We start from the raw sequence: 22,677 nt of genomic DNA, 5'->3' as shown, positions 1-22,677 counted from the left end.
GATTATCTAAATAAAAGGGTATTCTTTTTTAATGGATTACATTTTCATACCAGTAGAAGGCACTGAATAATACACATTGTACCTTAATGTGCAATCCTACCAGGTTATGGATTAATTTATTACTGACTGGTGCTTTTTTTATATTAATTCTTAAAATAATCTCGTTTTCCTTTCATTTTTTTGTTGTTGCTGGAGCGTTTTGGGGTGTGGTGTCATGTTTTTTATTTTATTCAACATATATTTCTTACCCATTTTGCGTGTGTGTCTGTGTATTTGACATTCTGTTATGTTGGGTGGGGAGTTGTGATTTTCTTGTCGTATCTTTAATGTTTTATATAACACTTTGAGTGGGATTTTGGTGTCTTAAAAGTGCTATGCAAATACATTTTATTTGATGAGAAGAAGATATTGAGAGGGGTTTCAATATAAATGCAGCAAAAAACGTGATACTAAGAACTTGATTGATAGATAAAAAGTATTCCCAATTTTTAAAGTGTTTCTTTAACCCTGGGGGGCGTAAGTAATATTAAATACAGGGTTCTCAATTGATTTATCAATGTTTCGTCAAATTTATTATGAATTCAATTTTTGTTTGTTTTTTCTTATGAAAATGTGTTTTTTTGTGTAAAGTATTGTCTCATGAACTTACTCTGCTGCACAGAATTGGCTTTCCCTTTAAAAGAGGTGAAGGTATGTAAGGGTTTATTTGTTGATATTTCAGCTGATATGGAGACAAATTGCTTCGGAAGAGCATTCACCAATTTGTTAAAATACACATTGGATGGATCGAAGTCCTATTCATACTTGAAATTTTCATAAATATATCAATATAAATACATATCAATATAAATACACCGACAGAGGACGTAAATAGTACTGCGCTACATGTGGGCGTGGTAACTTTTTTAAATGAATGCGTAATTATTTGGATATATTGTACAGTATTTATGCTTGAATGCTTGTAATGTGAATTGGTGCATATAAATTAATCGAGTTGAAAATGGTGAGGAAAAACAAATTCCAGAGTTTGAAAAAAAAAGGGGGGGTTGGAAAAAAAACCGGATGTCGCCATCTTTAGTAAGGGACAATAAACCTCGAACTAATATAGATCCGTATTGTAATGTGTTTTCGACAGTTAAGCGTTAGCGCGATGTATATTTCAATTACTTATTAAATCCCCATCTCGCACATGTCATTATTTGTATTTAAATTGTCGTAAAATAAAAGCGTATATTAATTTGTCGCCAAGATAGTCGGCAAGTTGTTCTCTGCCGCCATGTTTGCTTTGGGTGACGCCAACTCTCTCCATTTTCCTCCGCCTCTGCTTGTCAAGAAGATGGCAGCTTCCAGGCAGGCATGAGAGGAAATATTCCTTCGCAAATCGAATGAATTTGGATTACTACCACACGATTTGACCACCCACCAGTGCTTTTGCAAATACTGCATCGGATTAGGTAGGTAGATTTTGCAAGGAGAGGGTTGTTTTGACTTTGTGCTGTTTTGTTGTGACAAACCGCCCGGCCATTTTTCTTGAGGGAGCCCTACAACTAGGCCGATTGTGAAAAAGATGGCTGCTTCCACTGACGGCATGAAACACAATAACACTCGTTTTATGCAGTTTAGATAACTCTGCTCACATTCTGGGAGCTTTGTTGCAGTGTTGTTTATTCGAGGTAATGCGTGCATATTCGAAGCGTAGGAAAATACATTGCATTTGATTGTAAAAATATGCGACGCTGTGACAGATGCTAGCAGCTAATGCTAACCCTGTTCTGACTGCGCTCGCGATAGCGGCTCTACCTAATGAGTGAACGTGGTGAGATTGTGTTTTGCTACGAATGAATCGACATGTGTATGTTGGTGCACTTATTTGGTGTTATTCGGATATAAGTGGTATGTTTTGTTGATTGTAAATGCGTCGGAAGTGCTCTAGATAATGCTAAGTTTATTAGCTACAATATGGCGACTCCCACAGAGGCATGAAAAAAAGCCGAATGCTGTTTGTAAGTACTAAATACATTTGATATTTACGTCGTTCCAGTACATGTCACAGTGTTTCTTACTCTGTGTCGTTATTATATTTCAATTACTCTGATACTCCCCGTTGCTAATGTAGTGGGTCGGTGTGCATTTCCCCCCTTTCATTCGCTTCCGCCATTTTTCAGACTGGCAACATTTAGCGGCGGCTTGTTTGGTTACAAGATGGCGGCTTCCATGGGTCGAATTGAATGCTTTTAATCTACTTAAACGATGCGTAAATACCCAAAAGAAGTTGTTATTTACACGCGCAATGTTGTTGTCGGGTAATGTTGGGTTAGTATACTGTAGAGGTGACCTAATGCGTTCACTTGGCTGCAGTTCTTGGGAAGCGTTCACAACAAACAATGCTAGCATAGCTAGATTCGGACGCACAGAGTGAGAAGTTGGCCACTAGGCAAAGTTAGTCCTCGAGTTATCAAGTTAATTATTTCGATGCTTCAGTAATTGTTTTAACAATCCGATATCTCTGTATTTCATTCGTTCTCGTTTCTATCCTCGTCAGAAGTCATGTCTGTCCCTGGTTCCACGGTGACGGGGACCACGCCGTCGGTTTTGCAACCGCGATGGAAGCGGGTCCTCGGATGGTCGGGTCCGGTGCCCCGGCCAAGACACGGGCACAGAGCCGTGGCGATAAAGGAACTGATGGTTGTGTTCGGTGGTGGGAACGAAGGAATAGTGGACGAATTACACGTCTACAATACTGGTAAGGTTGATCATTATTATTATTGTCGCAATCATTTCCCAGGCATGCTCATGGAGTGCAAAGATGAACATTTAACATCATTGCTAAATAACACCGATAACGAAATACGATACGACTGTAACCAGTGGGGAAATAGAGGCGCAGGCCGCAGCAGGCCTGTACGCAATTCAGATCTATATACATACCGCACTCTGCTGGGGAAATGACTGCATGGCATTTTTAAAAAAGGCGGGCTAAAATAAAATGGATGAGTCTTTCTACGCTGCTGCAAAAATGAGTGGCACTTACTCAACTTGAACTTATTATATCCCGATTGATTTATTCCACTCGTTTTGTTGAATATTACACATGAAATTTGGGGGGGGGGGGGTGACTTTGTGTTATTAAAATATAATACCTGTCAACTTTAGCCAATTTCCCCTTTTTAATGTTTGTAAAATCCCTTATCAAGCTATATCAAACCTTACAAACACAACGGCGCACCTATTTTCTTACAGCAAGAAGATTATGCAGCGTAAAAACAATGCTGATTTGTCCCAAAGTCTGTATTATTTAGAAATAACACAAAGCATTTTTTCAGACTTTTTCTTTGTTCTTTCTCCACTTCCAGTAAATATAGTGTTGCTTTTTACACACAGTAGTGCAGGATTTTGCAGACTCCAACAGTTCTACAGATTGTTTTACTTTGTAACAGAAATTGTCACAATTAAGTTTTTTTTTTTTTTGCACTGGAGATATCTGAGTGTCAGTTGCCATTGTCTTCCTTTATTTTCTAGTCTGTATGTACTCTACGCACGCGCGGTAAATAAATGCTTATTTGGGGACAACATTTGCTTGTGTACCGCTACGATATTGGCAATCTACGATAACATTGTCGTCTGCTAACAGTGACCGATATGATCTGGTTTGGAGCTTAAATTGGCAAGACAAGATCGGTCTCAGAAAAAAACAGTTATTAAAATTTCAAAAAGATTAATCCCTGTAATTAACATTCCGATACAGTGTACAAAATGTAAAATGTCCCTTCAGATTCAGATATACTTTATTGTCATTCTAGTACACGTGTATACAGAACGAAATGTCGATACATCTGACCTGCACAGTTTCCTTGAATGTACAGATATAAATAAAATGTTGTATTGAGTTGGAGTATTGAAGTACTAATAATATACTAAATAATTATGGCTATGTATAGTATTATACAATAGTGCAAAGAGTGCAAGAGTAGCAGCTAACCAGATGTGCAAAATGGGCAGTCAGGTAAACAAGTCACTGTACAGTAACAATAACACTGTAGTACAATAGTGTAGAGGAGAACAGATGTGCCAAGGAGTGGCTAGGTATATAGAACTCCTAGTAGTGCAAAAAAAAAAAACGGACAAACAGATGTACAAATTAGCAGCAGTGTAGACTTACTATGTGTGTGATTGACAATTTAACAGTCTAATGGCCATGGGGACAAAACTATTGCAGAACCTGGTGGTCCTGCACCACACGCAGCAATAAATAGTGGGAAAACTTATATGTTGACATTCTCGATAATAAAGTGCAAAATCCTATTTTGATGTGGTGTCCTTTTTAATTCCCAGCAACAAACCAGTGGTTTATCCCTGCTGTTCGTGGAGACATTCCGCCTGGTTGTGCTGCTTATGGCTTTGTCTGTGATGGCACAAGATTGCTGGTGTTTGGTGGTATGGTCGAATATGGAAAGTACAGCAATGACCTCTATGAACTACAGGTACGTTTTTTTCGTCGGTGCACCATTTGATATAAATGACGACTCTTTTCTGCTAACCCGTATTTTGTTAGTGTTTAGTTAAATAACACAATTATAGCTGTCTTGTGCACTGTTGCATTTGAAACCGGATTTAGTCCTCTTGATGCAGAAAATGATTATTAAAACAATACGTTAATTGTGAGTTCTGATTGATTGCCATTATAGTTATTTTCCCTTCTGTTTTTCGGATAAAAAGTTACAATTCAAAGTCAATATCGGAGGGAAAAAAACAAGGAAAAATACAAATGGCAGTCTTTACACCTTTCATCATTGTTGAATTATAAAATAAAATTGGTATCATTAGTTTGCATAATTATTTATTATTTCCGCAATTTATGTGACATCCCGCTTGTGAAGCTGTCTTGAGATGTGGCCAAACGCTTAGAAACCTCATGCTGCTATTCCTATATTTCAGCTGTTGAGCACAGTTCACTTTGTCACCTTGATTTGTCCAGGTCTGCAGAATTTATTTAGCCCCCGTAATATTGCATGGAAATGTAAATCAGGTCAACTTCCCGCCCTAAACCTCCCCCCCCTCCCGTGTTTATATGATTTTTATGTCTGTTTTAGGCCAGCAGATGGGAATGGAAGAAGTTAAAAGCAAAAAATCCCAAAAATGGCCCTCCACCATGTCCACGTCTTGGTCACAGTTTTTCCCTGGTGGGAAACAAATGCTACTTGTTCGGTGGACTTGCCAATGATAGCGAGGACCTAAAGAACAACATTCCCAGGTAGTGTCAGTGACGTGCTTGTCATTTGTGCCAAATGATTATGACTTACGTGGAGGTCATTTTTCTTAGATACCTGAATGATTTGTACATACTCGAGCTCCGTGCCGGTTCCAGCGTTGTCGCATGGGATATTCCAATCACATACGGAGTTCTGCCGCCTCCTCGTGAGAGTCACACTGCTGTGGTTTACACAGAAAAGACAAGTAGAAAATCTAGACTAATAATTTATGGAGGAATGAGTGGATGTCGTCTTGGGGATCTATGGACTCTTGATATTGGTAGGTTTTTAACACGCAAACATACTCGAAGGTCACAGCTCTGAGGTATAGTGATTGTTCTATTCAAGAAGTTAAACATTTTACTGCGTTTCTGTTTGCTCTAGATACCTTATCGTGGCACAAACCATCAGTAAGTGGCACTGCACCACTTCCAAGAAGTCTCCACTCTGCCACTACCATTACAAACAAGTGAGATGACTTTTTTTTTTTTTTTGACTACCTCCTTCTGTGTACTGTTTGACTTCTATTTTATAAGTTTCCAGCCTTGTCAAATGCTTCATTTTGATGTTTGAACCATACAGGATGTATGTTTTTGGTGGATGGGTTCCTTTGGTAATGGATGATGTGAAAGTGGCCACACATGAGAAGGAGTGGAAGTGCACAAACACCCTGGCTTGTCTAAATCTTGGTAGGTTTGACTGCATTTTTATATTTCAGAATTGGATGCATGTTTTTAATGATTTTTATTATTTCTTGAGACACCATGTGTTGGGAGACAGTATTGATGGACACCCTGGAAGACAACATTCCCAGGGCCCGTGCTGGCCACTGCGCTGTTGCTATCAATTCCAGATTGTACGTTTGGAGTGGACGTGATGGATACCGCAAAGCATGGAACAACCAAGTCTGTTGTAAAGACCTCTGGTACCTGGAAACTGGTAGATGATTTTGCTTTTGTGTCCTTTACCCCATAAAATTACATAGTGGTTCATAAATCTTAATGTTGTCTCTCCACATCAACAGAGCGGCCACATGCCCCTGCTCGGGTGCAATTGGTCCGTGCCAATACAAACTCCCTTGAAGTAAGCTGGGGGGCAGTTTCCACTGCAGACACATACTTGTTGCAACTGCAGAAATACGACATCCCTGCTACACCAGCTGCAGCTTCACCAGCCATGGGTTCACTCTCCTCACAACCTGTGAACTCTCCCAAGAGTCCTGCTACAGCCGCTGCAGCCCCCTCGGCAACTTTGCAACAAGCTGGTATGATTATTGTTGTTTTTGTTTGTTTGTTTGGTCTCAAGATAAACTTGTTCAATGCAAGCAGACTTACCAGACGTTCATTCATTTTTCCAGCAGTGTTGAAGGTTGCTACTCAGCAATCTGCTGCAGGTGCATCTGTTGTCACTGTCCGCCCAAATCAACCTGGGAAGTCTCCTGTAACTGTGACTTCCCTTCCTCCGGGTGTAAGAATGGTTGTGCCAGCCCAGGTCACACAAGGCTCGGTATGATCAAATTAGCAAATCAAGTGAGTGATGAATTTATAGTGACATGATAAATCATCTCAACATTCTTCTGATTGCAGCCGATTGGAAGTAGCCCTCAAATGAGTGGCATGGCCGCATTAGCTGCTGCAGCTGCGGCAACCCAGAAGATTCCTCCAGCCTCTGCTCAAGTGCTCAATGTTCCAGCAGGCGCCACAATTCTTAAAACAGTAGCAGTTTCCCCTGGTACAACCACAGTGAAGGTTGCTTCACCAGTCATGGTATGTATTGAGATGGAGAAACATATCAGATTGTTTGGCGATCTTGAGCAGATTGTTGAAGATATTTTTGTGCAAACAGGTCAGCAACCCTGCGACCCGCATGCTGAAGACTGCTGCTGCTCAAGTGGGCACAGCAGGTACATCCTCCCCCAGCACTACCACCAGGCCCATCATCACGGTGCACAAGTCAGGTGCAGTCACTGTGGCCCAGCAGGCCCAGGTGGTTACCACTGTGATGGGAGGTGTTACCAAGACTATCGCATTAGTAAAGAGTCCCCTCACCATGGGCAGTGGTGGCACTCTGGTAAGAACTGATATTTTGCTTCTTAAATTTTGAGAAACCGAATTCATAAAACGTCTTTATCTGGCATGGAACTGTGTTTCGTTATTCTTGTTGATCACTTGTTTTTTAAATATTATTTTAAAAAGAGCTGTTGAGTGGTGTGTTTGTATCGGTATAGTCATGACAGTTGCAATGATTTCATTGTTTTCGTTCTTTTATGTTGGCAGATTTCCAACCTTGGCAAGATGATGTCTGTCGTTCAAACAAAACCAGTGCAGACATCAGCTGTAACAGGCCAGGCATCCACTAACCCCCTTACCCAAATAATTCAGGTCAGTATGCAGTGTGTTAAAAACATGCATCAGTGCAACATGCAGATAGTTTGCTTAAAATGTAACTTGTCACTCCCCAGACAAAAGGCCCCCTGCCAGCTGGCACCATTCTGAAACTGGTGACCTCTGCAGATGGAAAGCCTGCAACAATCATCACCACATCCCAGGCAGGAGGCGCCGGAAACAAGCCGACAATCCTTAACATCAGTGGTGTCTCCTCGAATGCCTCAAAACAGGGCCCTACGATCATCAAAACCATTCCGATGTCGGCCATTATGACCCAACCTGGAGCAACAGGTCTGAACTCAGATGTTAATTTTTCCCCCAGTCAGTTTTACCAAATAACAAACATTTGTTATTCATTATGGGAATAACCTTTCCCAAATCCCTGAAAAATAATTATCCTACCAAAAAGTTATTAATTACCAACACAATATACACATCACTGTCCTTCCTTTTAGGTGTAACAAGCAGTACAGGAATGAAAACTCCCATTACAATCCTTACAACCAAGGTGATGACTGCTGGAACGCCTGGCAAAATTATCACTGCAGTCCCCAAGCTCGGAACAGCAGCTGGCCAACAAGGATTGACACAGGTATATGCATCAAATTGATTAAACATTACCTGGTGTTTTTGTGTTAAATACACCCAACACAAATTTTGTTTGCAGGTGGTTTTGAAAGGTGCTCCAGGGCAACCAGGGACAATTTTGCGCACTCTCCCCATGAGTACAGTTGGTGGCGTTCGACTCGTTACACCGGTGACTGTTTCTGCCGTTAAACCCACTGTCACAACATTGGTTGTCAAGGGCACAACTGGTATGAATATTTCTAAAAAAAAAAAAAAAAAAAAAATTTGATTTCTGGGATTTAATCTAATCAGAATGATGGGTTTATAATGTTTTGTCAAGGTGTCACCTCACTTGGATCAGTGACTGGTACAGTCTCTACAAGCCTGGCAGGTGGCACCGTAGACTCAGCAAACGCATCTTTGGTTACCCCCATCACCACGTTGGGAACCATTGCTACCCTTTCCAGTCAGGTAATCAGCTCACCTGCGATAACGGTCTCTGCTGCCCAGACCACTCTCGCGTCTGCAACTGCACTGCCCTCGTCGACCATCACAGTGCAGGTAACGTATTACTTCCTGTTATGGGTTGTTGCATCAGGACCAACAGTATATACAATACTGATAGTTATTTAAATATTGTTCTTTCCCCTCCCCAGAATCAGCCCACGCAGGTCACTCTGATCACAACTCCCAGTGGTGTAGAAGCCCAGCCAGTGCAGGATCTACCAGTGTCAATCCTAGCTTCACCCACTTCTGAGCAGCCCAGTTCCTCTGAGGCTGGTGCCGCCAGCGATGGATCCGGGACCGTAACTTTAGTTTGCTCTAACCCGCCTTGTGAGACGCATGACACAGGAACGACAAACACGGCCACCACATCATCTGCCGCCATGGGCGTAAAGCAAGTGTGTTCAAATCCTCCATGTGAAACTCACGAAACGGGAACCACTGCCACAGCCACCACCTCCTGCGCTGCAATTGGAGGAGGTCCGGTCTGCTCGAACCCTCCTTGCGAGACCCATGAAACGGGAACCACCAATACTGCCACAACGGCATCGTCAAATATGCCCGCGCTTTTAATCTGCTCCAACCCGCCCTGTGAGACACATGAGACGGGGACCACAAACACTGCAACCACAGCGTCTGCAAGCATAGGAGGAGGGCCCCAGCAGGTGTGCTCCAATCCTCCTTGTGAGACACACGTGACTGGCACCACCAACACATCAACCCAGGCAAGCTCCAACATGACTGAAGACCAGATGAGTTTAGCTCAGAGGGTTTGCTCCAACCCACCTTGTGAAACCCATGAGACCGGAACAACTAACACGTCGTCGACGGCCACCTCCAACATGGGAGGAGATCAGACCACCTCGGCAACTGGGAGCGTTCAGACCGTTTGCTCTAATCCACCTTGTGAAACACATGAGACTGGAACCACCAACACGGCCACCACTGCTACCAGCAGCCTCGAAGCAGGAGAAAACGCAGGTATACTGGTTTTCACTGCAGAGAAAAATAATTGAATTTTAAAGAATGAGAACTTTTCATATATTTTAACTAACTCCTAATATAAATATAACATGACAGCCCAGCAGACAGAAGACGTAGCTGAAGGCACCAGCACCGCAGAAGAAGCCACTTCCCCTGCAGCAACAGTCACCACCAGCCAGGGCAGGGCTATCACCACTGTGACTCAGTCCACGCCTGCCCCCGGGCCATCCGTTCCTGTAAAGATCACGTTCAGTCTTAGACTGGCTGTACTTAGTGGATAAAGTTATTTTTTAATTCTGAATATATTTCTTTGCATTTGCCACCAGTCAATTTCATCAATAACAGAAGGGGCGAGCACTGACGAAGCCAGCGCCACAGAAGAACCTATGCAGACCGAAGCGGCTGCACCAGAAGAAGCTGCGCCTGCGGGGGAAGAAGCCACTCCGATGGAAACCCAGGCAGAAGTAAGTCTATTGTTTGAGTTACAAGATTTTCTGGCTCGTGCAGCCAAAATTGTTTATTCATTTCTTTTTTCGCGAGAATCATGTTCAACACAAATTATTAGTGAAATATATTTACTTTCTTTATTTGTTTTCTTACTGGTTTTTGTCTGACCTCCACATTTTTACGTTGGCTAAATTAAATCAAACAATTGTCAATGTTTGACAATTGTTTTAGTCATTCCTCATGGTGTTGTATTAAGCTGTTTCTAATATAGCATTCTGCTGGTACCACCTAGTGTTCAGATTTTTTTTTTTTCTCCAAACATCAAAAAAGGCAGCTTTTCGTGAAAATATTAATTAATGCAAGCATCTGATCTTGCATAACATAAAAAATGTTTATGGAACCTATCTGTCAATTACTTCTGCTCACATAATGGTGAAGTTGACATCCCAAATTTTTTCACCCTTTTCACACAACAATGCAAACATTGCAGGATCTTTGTGTTAAATGCTGGTTAAATTTCTTGCAACACCACAGATAAAACCTGTAGTTAAAGTTTTTCTGACTCCAATGTTGGCCCTTTCCTCAAATATGGTTTAAACTGATAATAACTACAAAGCAAAATATAGTTTTGCTGCCATCTGACACCTTTTGGTGACTCCAATGTTTTTTGTCAGGGGGGTGAAGCAGCAGCAGCAGTAGCTACAGCCTTGAACCTGCCATCTGAGCTCATGTCTGAGGGACAAGGGGCCACGCTAATGGTAACAGGGCTATCAGACGAAGAGCTTGCTGTCACAGCAGCAGCAGAAGCCGCTGCTCAGGCAGCAGCCTCTGAAGAAGCTCAGGCCCTGGCCATACAAGCCGTCCTCCAGGCTGCCCAGCAGGCTGTGATGAGTACGTTTAATTTGATTAGAGAAGACCTTTTTTGGGCTGGAAACAGTCTTGTCTAAACATTCGTTGTTGTTTTTTCTGTGTCTTTCAGACGAAGGGGATGCATCTGGAGAAGGCCAGCAAACCACCAGCATCCCCATTATGCTGACTCAGCAGGAGCTGGCAGCTCTGGTCCAGCAGCAACAACAGCTTCAGGAGGCCCAGGCAGCCGCTCAGCAGGGTTCCGTGGACACAAGCATGCCAACTGAGGGCCTGGCCCCTGCCGACAGCCTCAATGACCCGTCTGTAGAGAGCAACGGGCACAGTGAGATGGCTGCCGCAGTAACGAGCGCCGTGGCATCGCTGCTGCCACGCACAACTGCTGAAAGTAAATTCCCCCGCATGTTGGAGTGACACTTATAACCAGGATAATCATATATAGATATGAGGGAGTGAGGTTTGCAAATGGAAAATGCTACCCTCTGTGGGTATTATCATGTGACAACGCATTAAAAGTCGTGTTCCCTTGCTACTTTGCCATTTATGTACTTTACGCTATAGCAGAGGTAAGATCTTAAGTCTTAGTCCCACCCAATCCAAATTTCTTCAATCCCTAAAATAAATATACGTTTATAAAAAAAATTACAAAATGGATTTGTGCCTACTAAACTAAACACTCTACTAAACTTTTGCCATATCAATTCATATAGTTTCTATTATCCACCCCACATTGTTCTTTGTCTCTTTGCCACTCAAAGTGTTGCGCGAGATTCTTTAGGATGTACTGATTCTTTGATTCATTGCCCAGTTTTCAACTTGTTAAAATTACGGAAGGCCTTAAATTTTCCCATCAAATCTTAAGAAATATCTGATGAGCAATAATGGAAAATTGTCATTTAATGTAACCACTACAGATACAGAAATATAACGTGTTTTTACGGTTGTTAATTGTTATCATAAATAACCTCCTCCCTAGTCCTCAGGGATAAAATATGAAATTTCAGGTTTGCCCCAGGCTCGGTTCTGCAAATCAATTTCATTGCTGGGGCTGTGTCGGGTTTGGCTTGACTTGTTAGGCCCTTTGTAACCTCTGCGCTATCAGAGTAACTAACAGTTTAATTTGTAACCTGTTCGTGAAGTTTCAAAAAAAATTTTTTTTTTTATTTTTTTTTTTTTACATTTTTTTTTTTTAAACATGTGTTCCGTTCCTTCCCAGCACTCGCTCCCTCTAGTACATTTGCACCAGTTGTGTCAGTGGCCAGTCCTGCCAAACTGCAAGCAGCAGCTGCACTCGCCGAAGTAGCCAACGGGATCGAGGGAGAGGTAAAGTCCTGCTACTTTTTCTCAGAGAGTGCAAGCCGTGTTCTGTTTGGACTGAACGCGTGTGAATATTGTTTGTCCACAGAAGCAAGCTCCTCAGCCAACCCCTGTCAAGCCTCCTGTAAAGAAAGAGAACCAATGGTTTGATGTCGGGATTGTCAAAGTGACAAACATGGTTGTCACTCACTTTTATGTACCAGGAGATGATTCTCAAGGAGATGTAAGTTTTTTGCTTTGATGTTTTAGTATTTTGCAGTGTTTTTTTTTACTAAATGTTCATCATATACCTATTAGGACGATTCTGGAGTCATGCCTGACTACAGCCAGATGAAGAAAATGGAGCTTCAACCTGGAACAGCGTACAAGTTCCGTGTAGCTGGCATCAATGCCTGCGGCCGTGGAGCTTTCTCGGAGATCTCTGCTTTTAAGACTTGTCTGCCTGGATTCCCCGGTGCACCGTGCGCCATAAAAATTAGCAAGGTATAACTAAACTTTGACTTAGGCTTGATTGATTTGATTTGTACGTTTTTTATTTCAGCTAGGCAACATAACATGGGTTTGGTATAGTTATTCTTAAACATGCAAAATGTGATGATCTAGTATAGTGGGTGTGGGTGGGTATGTATAGGTTTTTCAGGGCCGATATTTGGAGCCGATACTCGTTTGCTGTAAAGACTTGAAAATTGGCGTACGGAATTTTCAATAATGAAGAACAAAGACTATTTGTTATAAACTTAAATAAAACTTTGAATAGCTCTCTGAAATACTTTACAGTAAATAAATAAGAATTTGAACACAACGAACAAGACTAATCTTTCACTTAAACCAAAAAGTAACAGGGCAGGAAATAAACAACGTATAAAGGAACATATAAACTTAAATGGCTTACTATTACTTCTACTTTAGGATACTTTTTCTGCTCTCAATCACAAACACACATGCCTGATTTCCAAACTTATGTTATAATAAGAGATAATATATCAGTGTCCTCCGCGACCCTGGATGAATATCCTGTCCACCTGAGCTTCCTTCTCTGACTTTTTACACACTTCACTACACTTTTTCCACTATCGCTTCATCACAAACATGCTTACCAGCTCAGTAGCCTAGATGGTAGTGTGCCCGCTTTGAGACTGGGAGGTCGCTGGTTCGCGCCTCGGCCGAGTCATACCTAATTGGTAAAATGGCGGCGCCCTCTGTTGGCTGCGGCTGCATCGGCTCGCTACAACGGGTCGGGTGTATCGACATTTCGTTCTGTGTACATTGTTACAAAGAATGACAATACAAAGGAAATTATTATTATTATTATTTTATAACAGACACAGGCAAGTCAGGGCGAGTTAGCACAACTAGCCAGGCTAGCCGTTCAAAAAACACGCAGTGAGCAGTCAGGCTAACCGGGTACGAAACAACAAAAAGCGCCTACGGCAATGAACACAAAGCCGGCTGGGAACCAAAAAGGGACATGACAAACCGGTGCTAATGCTCGGACTATTTGGCCAAACGACACAGTGTGGGCCGTGTATGAGCGCCAACCGGGGGCAAACAAAACAGGAAACCTTTTGGGAGATCTGATGCTACCAAGGAGCTGGCCTGACAAAATTAGACCATGTGCGAGGGAAAACAAACCAAAAGTAACAATTGCCTACCTCCAAGCAGAAATGAGTGGTATGCTATCGTTTGTCACATACAATTGTTGCCTGGTTTAGAGGTCACCTCACATGTTGTGTTGATGGGATTTGCCATTTTGAAAGTGTATCTCCAATTACGACACACTACTGCACAAAAGCCAGATCAGTCAATTATGAGCCTAAATTTTGTACCCCGGCGCGTGGAATATTTTGAAACACTGTAGCGTTGTTGTGGGGAAGAAGACTCCACGTTCTGGGCCGAATTGGGGGGGGGGGAATGGGAAAACATTAAAGTATAACACTGCAGCTGGTGTTTTTCTTGCAGAGCCCCGATGGTGCTCACCTGACCTGGGAGCCTCCCTCTGTGACGTCGGGGAAGATCATCGAGTATTCCGTATACCTGGCCATCCAGAGCAACCAGACGGCCGAGGCCAAGGCCTCCACCCCGGCCCAGTTGGCGTTCATGCGCGTGTATTGTGGGCCAAACCCTTCTTGCCTGGTGCAGTCTTCCAGCCTGTCAAACGCACACATCGACTACACCACAAAGCCGGCCATCATCTTCCGTATCGCCGCCCGAAACGAGAAGGGCTACGGTCCCGCCACTCAAGTTCGATGGTTGCAGGGTGAGAGAGGCTCTTCACAAACTAATCGTTGCGGTCATGTGAAAACACTCGTATAGTATTTCAATATTATGAGACAAAAGCAACTTCATTTAATATTGACACATTTCGAAAAATGTTGCTTTGAATACAGACCATTGAAGGACCATTAAGATAATGAACAAAACACAAACCAATTTTAAAAGCACTTTTGTCCTATGTGGCAGCAAAATGTTACCGTCCATTCTAAAAAAACTTAACATTAAAAAAGGGAACTTGGATTGATTTTGATCCAAATATCGGGGTTGATTTGTATGAATTTACCCAAGCCTTTTCCTTAAAAAGGTGCAGATTAAAAAAATGCAACTTCAAATAAAATCCTTTCCTCACCCACAATTTTTTTTCTGAACTAAATTTATTTTTGTTTGATGTTTAACTTTATCGCTTTGAGTATTTCCCCTTATGATGCAACATTTGAAATTGGGTTACGTTTTTATTCGGGACCCTTTTAATGCACTTTATATAAAAATAGTGAATTTTTTTATTTGTTTTTAATTTTATTTTTATTTTTCCTTAAGCAATTGCCAAATGTGCAGCTTCCAAACCAGGTTTTGGCAACCCAAAATGTTGAAAGAGCCATACTCGACCAACAACAAAAACCCTGTATGGAGTCGCAACAAAATTACCCGCTGGTGATCAGCATTTCCTTGGGTTCTTCCGACTTTTAGAGTCTGGTTTAATTGATGAATTTCTTTTCAATGTAACCAGCCGCTAAAAGCTATCTGGTGCTATGCTGCAGTTTGTTTTGGGAGGCAGCCACTCTTGCGCCCACCCGCTGACACCATACACTAGCCTTTCCAGGGCCGCAAACTCAGTCACATAAGCCTATCACGGACTGTGACCCGGGTTCAATTCCCCTTGCATACAATGTTTTGCGACTTGGGTCAAATGATATATATATATATATATATATATATATATATATATATATAGTACTAAAATATATCATATACACAAACATGGTAGCTTTCACTGTAGTTTCAAGTCCATGCGCCTTATAGTCCAGTGTGCCTTGTAAATAAGGACTATCTTTTGGAAGAGCTCCTCATAATCTGGCCTTATAGTGCAAAAAATATACATTTACCAGCAAAGCCGTTACCCGATTTGTATTGTATTACAGTAATTTCACGACCGTAAGGCGCACATTAAAAGTCTGATTTTCTTTTGTAGGGCGCGCCTGCTCGGAGACTGAGAGGTCACAGGTTCGAGCTTTGCCCGAATCATACCTGAGACTTAGAACATTTTTGGGTGAAATCCGATGTTTTTGTGAGATCGTTTACATTTCCAACTAAATTGTTTGCAAACTCCTGTGACCTCTACGTGTGTCCTGTGTAAATGCCAGCATGTCACACATGCACAAAAGAGGACACGTGACATCACACGCAATTCGTCTGCCACGCAACGTGCAAGATTATAAAAACCGAGCAGCTGCAAGAAATAAGATTAATGAATGGCTGGTTTATCCATGTGTTTTACTTTGTAATCAATACTTAAATAAACCACAACCAAAATCCGTTTTGCCCCCGCTATACTTTTACCTATGCACACGTATATGATTGGCTGTCGTAAGGCGGCAGAGGGCACCCGCGCCATAAATATTGCTGTACGCCCAATGTATGGCCGTGAAAATACGGTAATTTTTTTTTTTTTTTTTTTTTTTTTTTTTTTTTTTGCAAAGCAGCCTTATAAGTCAGGTCACCGAGAGCGATTTAGTGAATCAGTCAACTTCTTTACTAGTGAGTCGAATAACGATTCGTTTTAACACATTCTTTGCTCGACAGAATCCGGTAAAGACGGCGCCTCCGCGAAACCGGCAGCCAAAAGACCAGGCACCTCTCCTGATTCGTAAGTTTAACTTTCCGTGGTGCGAGCAAGACTTTTTGAAACGTGTCGCTACAATTTTTCTGCTTGTGTGTGCTTTTGCAGTAAAACTGGTCCAAAGAAAGCAAGGACGGACCAATGAGGTTGCCCCCACAGATCCCTCCCCCATTTTTGTCCTTTTTCCTACTTGCTGTCCTTTTTATCAGGAAGACCTCTTCATCCTCAACGTCATCTTAAACCAGAGGCAGAAGACCCGAATGAAGCAGAGATGAAAGTCCAATCTGAGCGATGTTTCTGTAGATAAAATCCTCTTCTTTTGTTCGTCCATTGGCCGTGATATTTGTAGAGCGACATAAACTTAGAAGCACATTATCTTTTTTCAGTCCCTGCCGCCATTTTAATATTTGCTTTTGGGGGGGTGGGGCTTGTTTCAGTAGTTTAGCAGTTTAGAAAGGAATTTACAGCTTTCGCAAATGGGGAGCCAGGCCAAGAGCTATGTTCCTTTTTTAGGGTGAATCCTGCGACGACGTAGACAGAGACTACTTTAAAAGAAATGTACAGTGATTAAGGTTGTGGAGGCATTCGATCAGACGAGAGGGGGGAAAAAAATCGGTATTTGAATCAAATAAAGCACTTGTCCTTAACGAGGGGACATTATTTTTTTTCCTTTTTTGGTCTAACTCGCTCCGTCAAGAACCAAGTCTGTACAGTCGAGATGCTACAGGACTCCTGCTCACGTCATCACTGTGCTTTATTTTCACCCTGAAACAAGGACTGGTGACATCCGGATAACAATTGACAGTTTGTGAAGAATCGACTTTGAACTTTGCTTCGACTGAGACTTGCAGCGCACACGCATTGAAAAACTCGACCACCTACCCCCACCCCCCTTCAAAAACATTAGCAAAACGTTTTGTGTAGTTTATTTTTGTATAATTATTTTTTTCCTGCCCTTCCGTATGTATGTCGCGTGAATTCTTTTTTTATAACCATGGCTTTTTGTTTTTATCTAATGTTGATCCTTTTCCCCATCATTAGTTCGTTTTGGGGTGGCTAATCTTGAAGTTGCCATTTTTAAGAAAAATTGTCACTCGGTGGGTTGTATGTTTCATGTTGACAGATGGGAGGGAAAGAGTGAGACTTTTTGTACGAATTTGTTTCGGGTAGAACTTGCAGAGGTTATAGGACTGAAGGGAACTTCAAAGTGGACCCAGGGAGAGACTTACTTTGTTTACCGCAATTTTCCCTTGGTTTTGTTTGTCAAGTTTCAAGAAATGCTCACACTCTCGATTCCCCCACCGCCTCCCTCCTAACATCACACCCAATTCTTCTTTGCTTTTTCACTCATGAATGTGCTATCGCTTTTTTTTTTTTGTAGATTGTCAAATATTAGTAGGCATATTCCCCATATCCTATTGATGTATGTGAATCCATTTAATAAATTTTAATTTTGTTTTTCCCTTCCACGACTCTGTATTTCCAAACACCGCTGCGGGGATTCCCGAACAAGGTTGCAGATCATACTCCCATGTAAATGACCCACTTCATAAAAGCAGGGGGGGAAAAAGATCACGTCGGCCTTTTATAGAATTACCCGTGACAAACTTTTTACATATTGGTCATCTCTTCATCGCCTTTGTGTATTTAATATGAGAGGAAAAAGTATATACAAAGATATCTTATAATCTCCCTGGTTGTTTTTTCGATTTGCTTGAATCTCATTACAGTACCAACACCGACTTGTACTGTGATGCGACGTACAACTGCACGAGTCTGTTTTTTCGTGTCGTTTGTTTCACCTTTCTACCGCCCGAGTTCTTTTCCGCGACTAAACTTTCTCCTCATATGCATTCTGTTATATTTTTTTATGTGCGTGTCAGTGTGTCCGTTGAACAAAACTAGACATGCATGCAAAAAAACAGTGTATTTTGGTAGTGATGCCTTAAGTTAGCTCATTCGCCGACAGTTCGACACGAAAAACAAACAAAAAAATGCGTTTGTTGCTCTCCACGTGGTATACAGTGAGTCCTTTTGTTCCCCACCCCAGGCCACTTTTTAAAGTTGTTTCTTTTGCATCCTAGTTATAGATTGGTCACCATCAGCAGTGCCGGGACATTTGTGAACTTTCCTCCCCACACGGGTGGTGCTCTCAGCACTGGCAGTCGTTTTGCGAGTTTATCTCGGCCGATTGCGAGTTACCTGGAAATGTCCTGTATTTTCAAATGTGTGTTTTTTTTTTGTACTGTAGGGAGTAATGTATTCTCTTATCATCAAAAAAAATAATAAACATGGTAAACAGATGTACTTATTGTTTTTGATGACTCCCGAAAGCTGATGTGATACAAGTTGAAAATATACTGACTACAGTTCAAAGGTTTGGGCTTGCTTAAAAACGTTTCAAAGGAAAAGCTCTGTTGCTTTCATGAAAATACTGGAACATTCAAGTAATCGGAAATACATCCCGTAAATTGTATACATGGTAGGTTCTAGCTGCAAATGTCTCTTTTGATGCATTATCTATATCAGACTTGGGCACTCCGGTCCTGGAGGGCCATACGTCCTGCCAGATTTTGAAGTTTGCTCTTCTTTAACTCGGGTGATACAAATTATAACCTCGTTAGCAAGCTAGCAAGTGCTCGTCAACGATACTTGTGATTGGAATCACCTGTATTGGATCAGAGAAACCTCAAAAATCATGCAGAACATACGGCCCTCCAGGACCGGAGTGCCCAGGTCTGATCTATATAGATGTATAGGGGCCCATTTCCGGCAATCAGCACTCCAGTGTTCTAATAGTAGCTAATTGTGTTAGAAGTCCAATGGATGACCAGAAAAACCCCTGTGCAATAATCTTAGTACAGCTGAAAACAGTTTATAGAAGCTATTGAAACTGACCATCTTCTTGAGTATCTGGAACATCTCATTTGTGGGTGTGTGAACTTTCGGAATGGCCAGAAAAAGAGAATTTTCATGTGAATCTTAACGATCTGTTCTTGTTTTAAGAATTTAAGGTTATTTCATGTGAGAAATTGCCAAGAAACTCATGATCCACTCCAGTGGTGTGTACAACTTTCAGAGAACAGCACAAACGGACTATAACCAGAGTAGAAAGAGAAGTGGGAGGTCCAGCTGCATGATAAAGCAAGAGGACAAGTATATTTTAGGCTCTAGTTTGAGAGATAGACGCCTTACATGTCCTCGAATGGCAGCTTTGTGAAATAGTAGCCGCAAAACACCAGTGTCAGTGAAGAGGCGACTCCGAGATGGCCTGCCAGGCAGAGGGGCAAAGAAAAAGCCATATCTGAGACTGGCTGACAAAAGCAGACTAATCTGGAAAAAAAGGACACATTGGACATATTTGATTTAAAACAGTGACATTTTAATGGTAAACCCCAAATTGTCTGGGTGACTACATTTTTGAACGGTGGTGTATACCGTACATATTTATTTTACATATTGGCAATAGCTGAACAACAAGTTATGAACATAAACCCCTTTTGATTTTTTTGGCCTTTAAAAAAATAAATGACCACTTCTGTCCTTGCCGAAGAATATTACTATATTTTTCCCTTCTGTCTTGTAAAATATGAATACAAATTACGTAATAGACTGATAGTGGGTAATTTTCTAAATGTTAAGATGAAACTATGTAATGTTTTTATAAAATATCTGGTAAACATATCTGGAAAAAAACTATTTTGAAATGAATGAAGAAATATAATTCAAAGTAGAGAACAGCTGCCCATTTTTAAAGATTATTTATTCAGATCTTACTCTGGAGCAAAATTTATGTAAAAAACGTATTATCTTTGTATTATCCACAAGATTTTGTCGAATACAACATAATATAAACACACGAGTGGGAAATAAGCAAAAACCATCATGATAAATGACATTTAACTTAGCACAACAATCATTCTCTTTGTAATTAGATTTTTAAAATAATTATTACTGTTAATATTCATCTTATCGGACCAAGATGTAATTCCTAATTTGAAGATTCTGAAATATCAGAGGGGGGGGGGGGGGGGGGGGGGGTTTTAAGGGTTATTTAGCTTGTTCATAAATCATTATCCATTATCCGTTATCAGTCAGTTCATAATACGCTACAAAGCCTAGGAGCCGGGGCACTTACTCTCAGCCAAAAGGCCAAGCTAAGGTCCTAGCCCTATAGCCTTGCTGCGATCAATGCGAATGCACCGTTCCCGGAGGTACTGCAATACCGGGCCGTTGCGTGGAGTGGTCAGAGCAAGCTCCTATGCCATCAGAACATTTGGACATTTTAGTGATCATTTTCCTTTGACTGTTGACTATGATAAGTTTACGACTAAAAATAATTACTTTGTACGATACTTTTACTAACGGCTGCACAGTCGATATTAATTTCAGAAAAATGAAACGGAAATTTAACAAATTGCAACTCTAGGTGCAATGAAACTTTATTTTGAACATGAGAAAACAAAAGTAAAACTAAATAACACGTCAAAAACAAAAAGCAATGTGAACGTAACATGTCCGAAAAGGAATAGGAAGGAGCATATGCTTAATTTGCTATTCAACTGACAATAAAGAAATACAAATTTCCAAATTTTTTAATCACTTCCGGATCGCAAATACACAGACCCATACACGATGGTTGAAATAAAACAACTTAACGATGCTGCATGCTCACTGTCTGTCCTCTACAGCCTAGGTGCAGAAAACAAGTTTTTTTTTGCTCAACATTTCCAGTCTTTCTTCTTCAAATGTAATACATTAAGTGTAAGGAGCCAACAAACAGCCGCTTGAGTGAAAGTTAAGTAGGTGCGTGCGTGTTTTCACTCTGTCCCGGTGGCCCTGCGCTGCAGAGATAAGAGCACTGCCTCCACTCAAGTTAATTTCCCGAGAATTGTTCGTCACTCCTCTGAATTCACTGACACACCACAGCAAATGAGTGTCATCCCTTCCTGTGAACGACTAGTCTCCAAAAGAGGCGACACTTAGTCCAATAACACCGAGACGTGTCTAATGGAACGAGTCCCATTTGCAATGCTTAAGAGCGGACGTTCCTGTCCAGCGCATGGAGACGAAGGGGGTCTGAGAGCTACTTTATGTTATTGAATAGCGCAACGGGCACCCAGTTTGATGTGAATTTCGAAAATAGCAACTTAGCTAGATGGCTCGCGGAATAGCTAAAAAGGTAGCTTGATAGTTTGCTAGGAAGGTAAACGGGTAAAAACTAAAATACAGCTAGATAGCTCGCTCAAAGAGTAAAAAGCCATCTAAATCGTCATCTAGAAAGCTGAAAATGAAGCTAGCTAAAAAGGAGGCCAGAACTTTGCTTGATGACTAGCAAAAACTGTCAAATGTTAGCTAGGTAGCATGTAGAAGTGTCAAAGGCTAGCTAGATAGCTTGCTAAGTAGCTAAAATGGTAGCTTGATAGTTAAGTAGAAAGCTGAATAGGTAAACAACTAAAATAGAGCTAGATAGCTCGCTAAAAGAGTAAAAAGCCATCTAAATCGTCGTAAAGAAGGCTAAAAACAAAGTTAGACGGCTGGCTAGAAAGGAGACCAGAATATAGCTTGATAACTCGCAAAAAATGTACAAAGTTAGCTAAATAGCACACGTAAAATGTCAAAAGCTCGCTAGGTAGTTTGCAAAGTATCCAAAAAGGTAGATTGATAGATAAAAATCTCAACATGTAAAAAACTAAAATACAGCAAGATAGCTCGCTAAAAGAGTAAAAAGCCATCTAAATCGTCAGCTAGAAAGCTAAAAATGAAGCTAGCTAGTAAGGAGGCTAGAACTTTTCTTGATGACTAGCAAAAAACTCAAATATTAGCTAGATAGTATGTAAAAGTGTCAAAGGCTAGCTAGATAGCTTGCTAAGTAGCTAAAATGGTAGCTTGATAGTTTAGTACAAAGCTGAACAGGTAAACAACTATAATAAAGCTCGATAGCTCGCTAAAAGAGTAAAAAGCCATCTAAATAGCCGGAAAGAAGGCTAAAAATGAAGCTAGCTAGAAAGGAAACCAGAACTTTGCTTGATGACTAGCAAAAAAACTGTCAAATATAAGCTATATAGCATGTAAAAGTGTCAAAGGCTATCTAGATAGCTTGCTAAGTAGCTAAAATGGTAGCTTGATAGTTAAGTAGAAAGCTGAACAGGTAAACAACTATAATAAAGCTCGATAGTTCGCTAAAAGAGTAAAAATCCATGTAAATAGTCGGAAAGAAGGCTAAAAACAAAGTTAGAGTGCT

General features: G+C 41.2%; 1 protein-coding gene across 5 annotated transcripts; it reads left to right on the top strand.

Annotated features, from left to right (window-relative positions):
• Window positions 1–1,140: 1,140 nt before the first annotated feature.
• hcfc1a (host cell factor C1a) lies at window positions 1,141–18,736 on the top strand. Of its 5 annotated transcripts, none has more exons than XM_088338498.1 (28): window positions 1,145–1,454; window positions 2,543–2,743; window positions 4,333–4,481; window positions 5,091–5,251; window positions 5,321–5,529; window positions 5,634–5,718; window positions 5,832–5,938; window positions 6,009–6,188; window positions 6,274–6,513; window positions 6,610–6,755; window positions 6,836–7,015; window positions 7,095–7,319; window positions 7,526–7,630; window positions 7,711–7,927; window positions 8,092–8,228; window positions 8,304–8,451; window positions 8,544–8,764; window positions 8,860–9,688; window positions 9,788–9,927; window positions 10,018–10,155; window positions 10,813–11,029; window positions 11,118–11,393; window positions 12,222–12,328; window positions 12,411–12,545; window positions 12,620–12,805; window positions 14,282–14,579; window positions 16,397–16,460; window positions 16,542–18,736. In XM_088338498.1, exons 2-28 carry the CDS (start codon window positions 2,548–2,550, stop codon window positions 16,576–16,578), a joined length of 5,133 nt encoding a protein of 1,710 aa, XP_088194624.1. In that variant the 5' UTR covers window positions 1,145–1,454; window positions 2,543–2,547; the 3' UTR covers window positions 16,579–18,736. The 5 variants fall into 5 exon arrangements, with proteins under 5 accessions (XP_088194619.1, XP_088194624.1, XP_088194623.1 ...); XM_088338497.1 differs by having other exon boundaries at window positions 1,146–1,454; window positions 6,607–6,755; XM_088338493.1 differs by having other exon boundaries at window positions 1,141–1,454; window positions 6,274–6,755.
• Window positions 18,737–22,677: the final 3,941 nt, after the last annotated feature.

The sequence above is a fragment of the Urocampus carinirostris genome, chromosome 6 (assembly GCF_059441175.1).
Source record: "Urocampus carinirostris isolate Australia breed hairy pipefish chromosome 6, RoL_Ucar_1.0, whole genome shotgun sequence".
Taxonomy (NCBI): domain Eukaryota; kingdom Metazoa; phylum Chordata; class Actinopteri; order Syngnathiformes; family Syngnathidae; genus Urocampus; species Urocampus carinirostris.
This window is presented reverse-complemented; position numbering and strand designations above follow the sequence as displayed.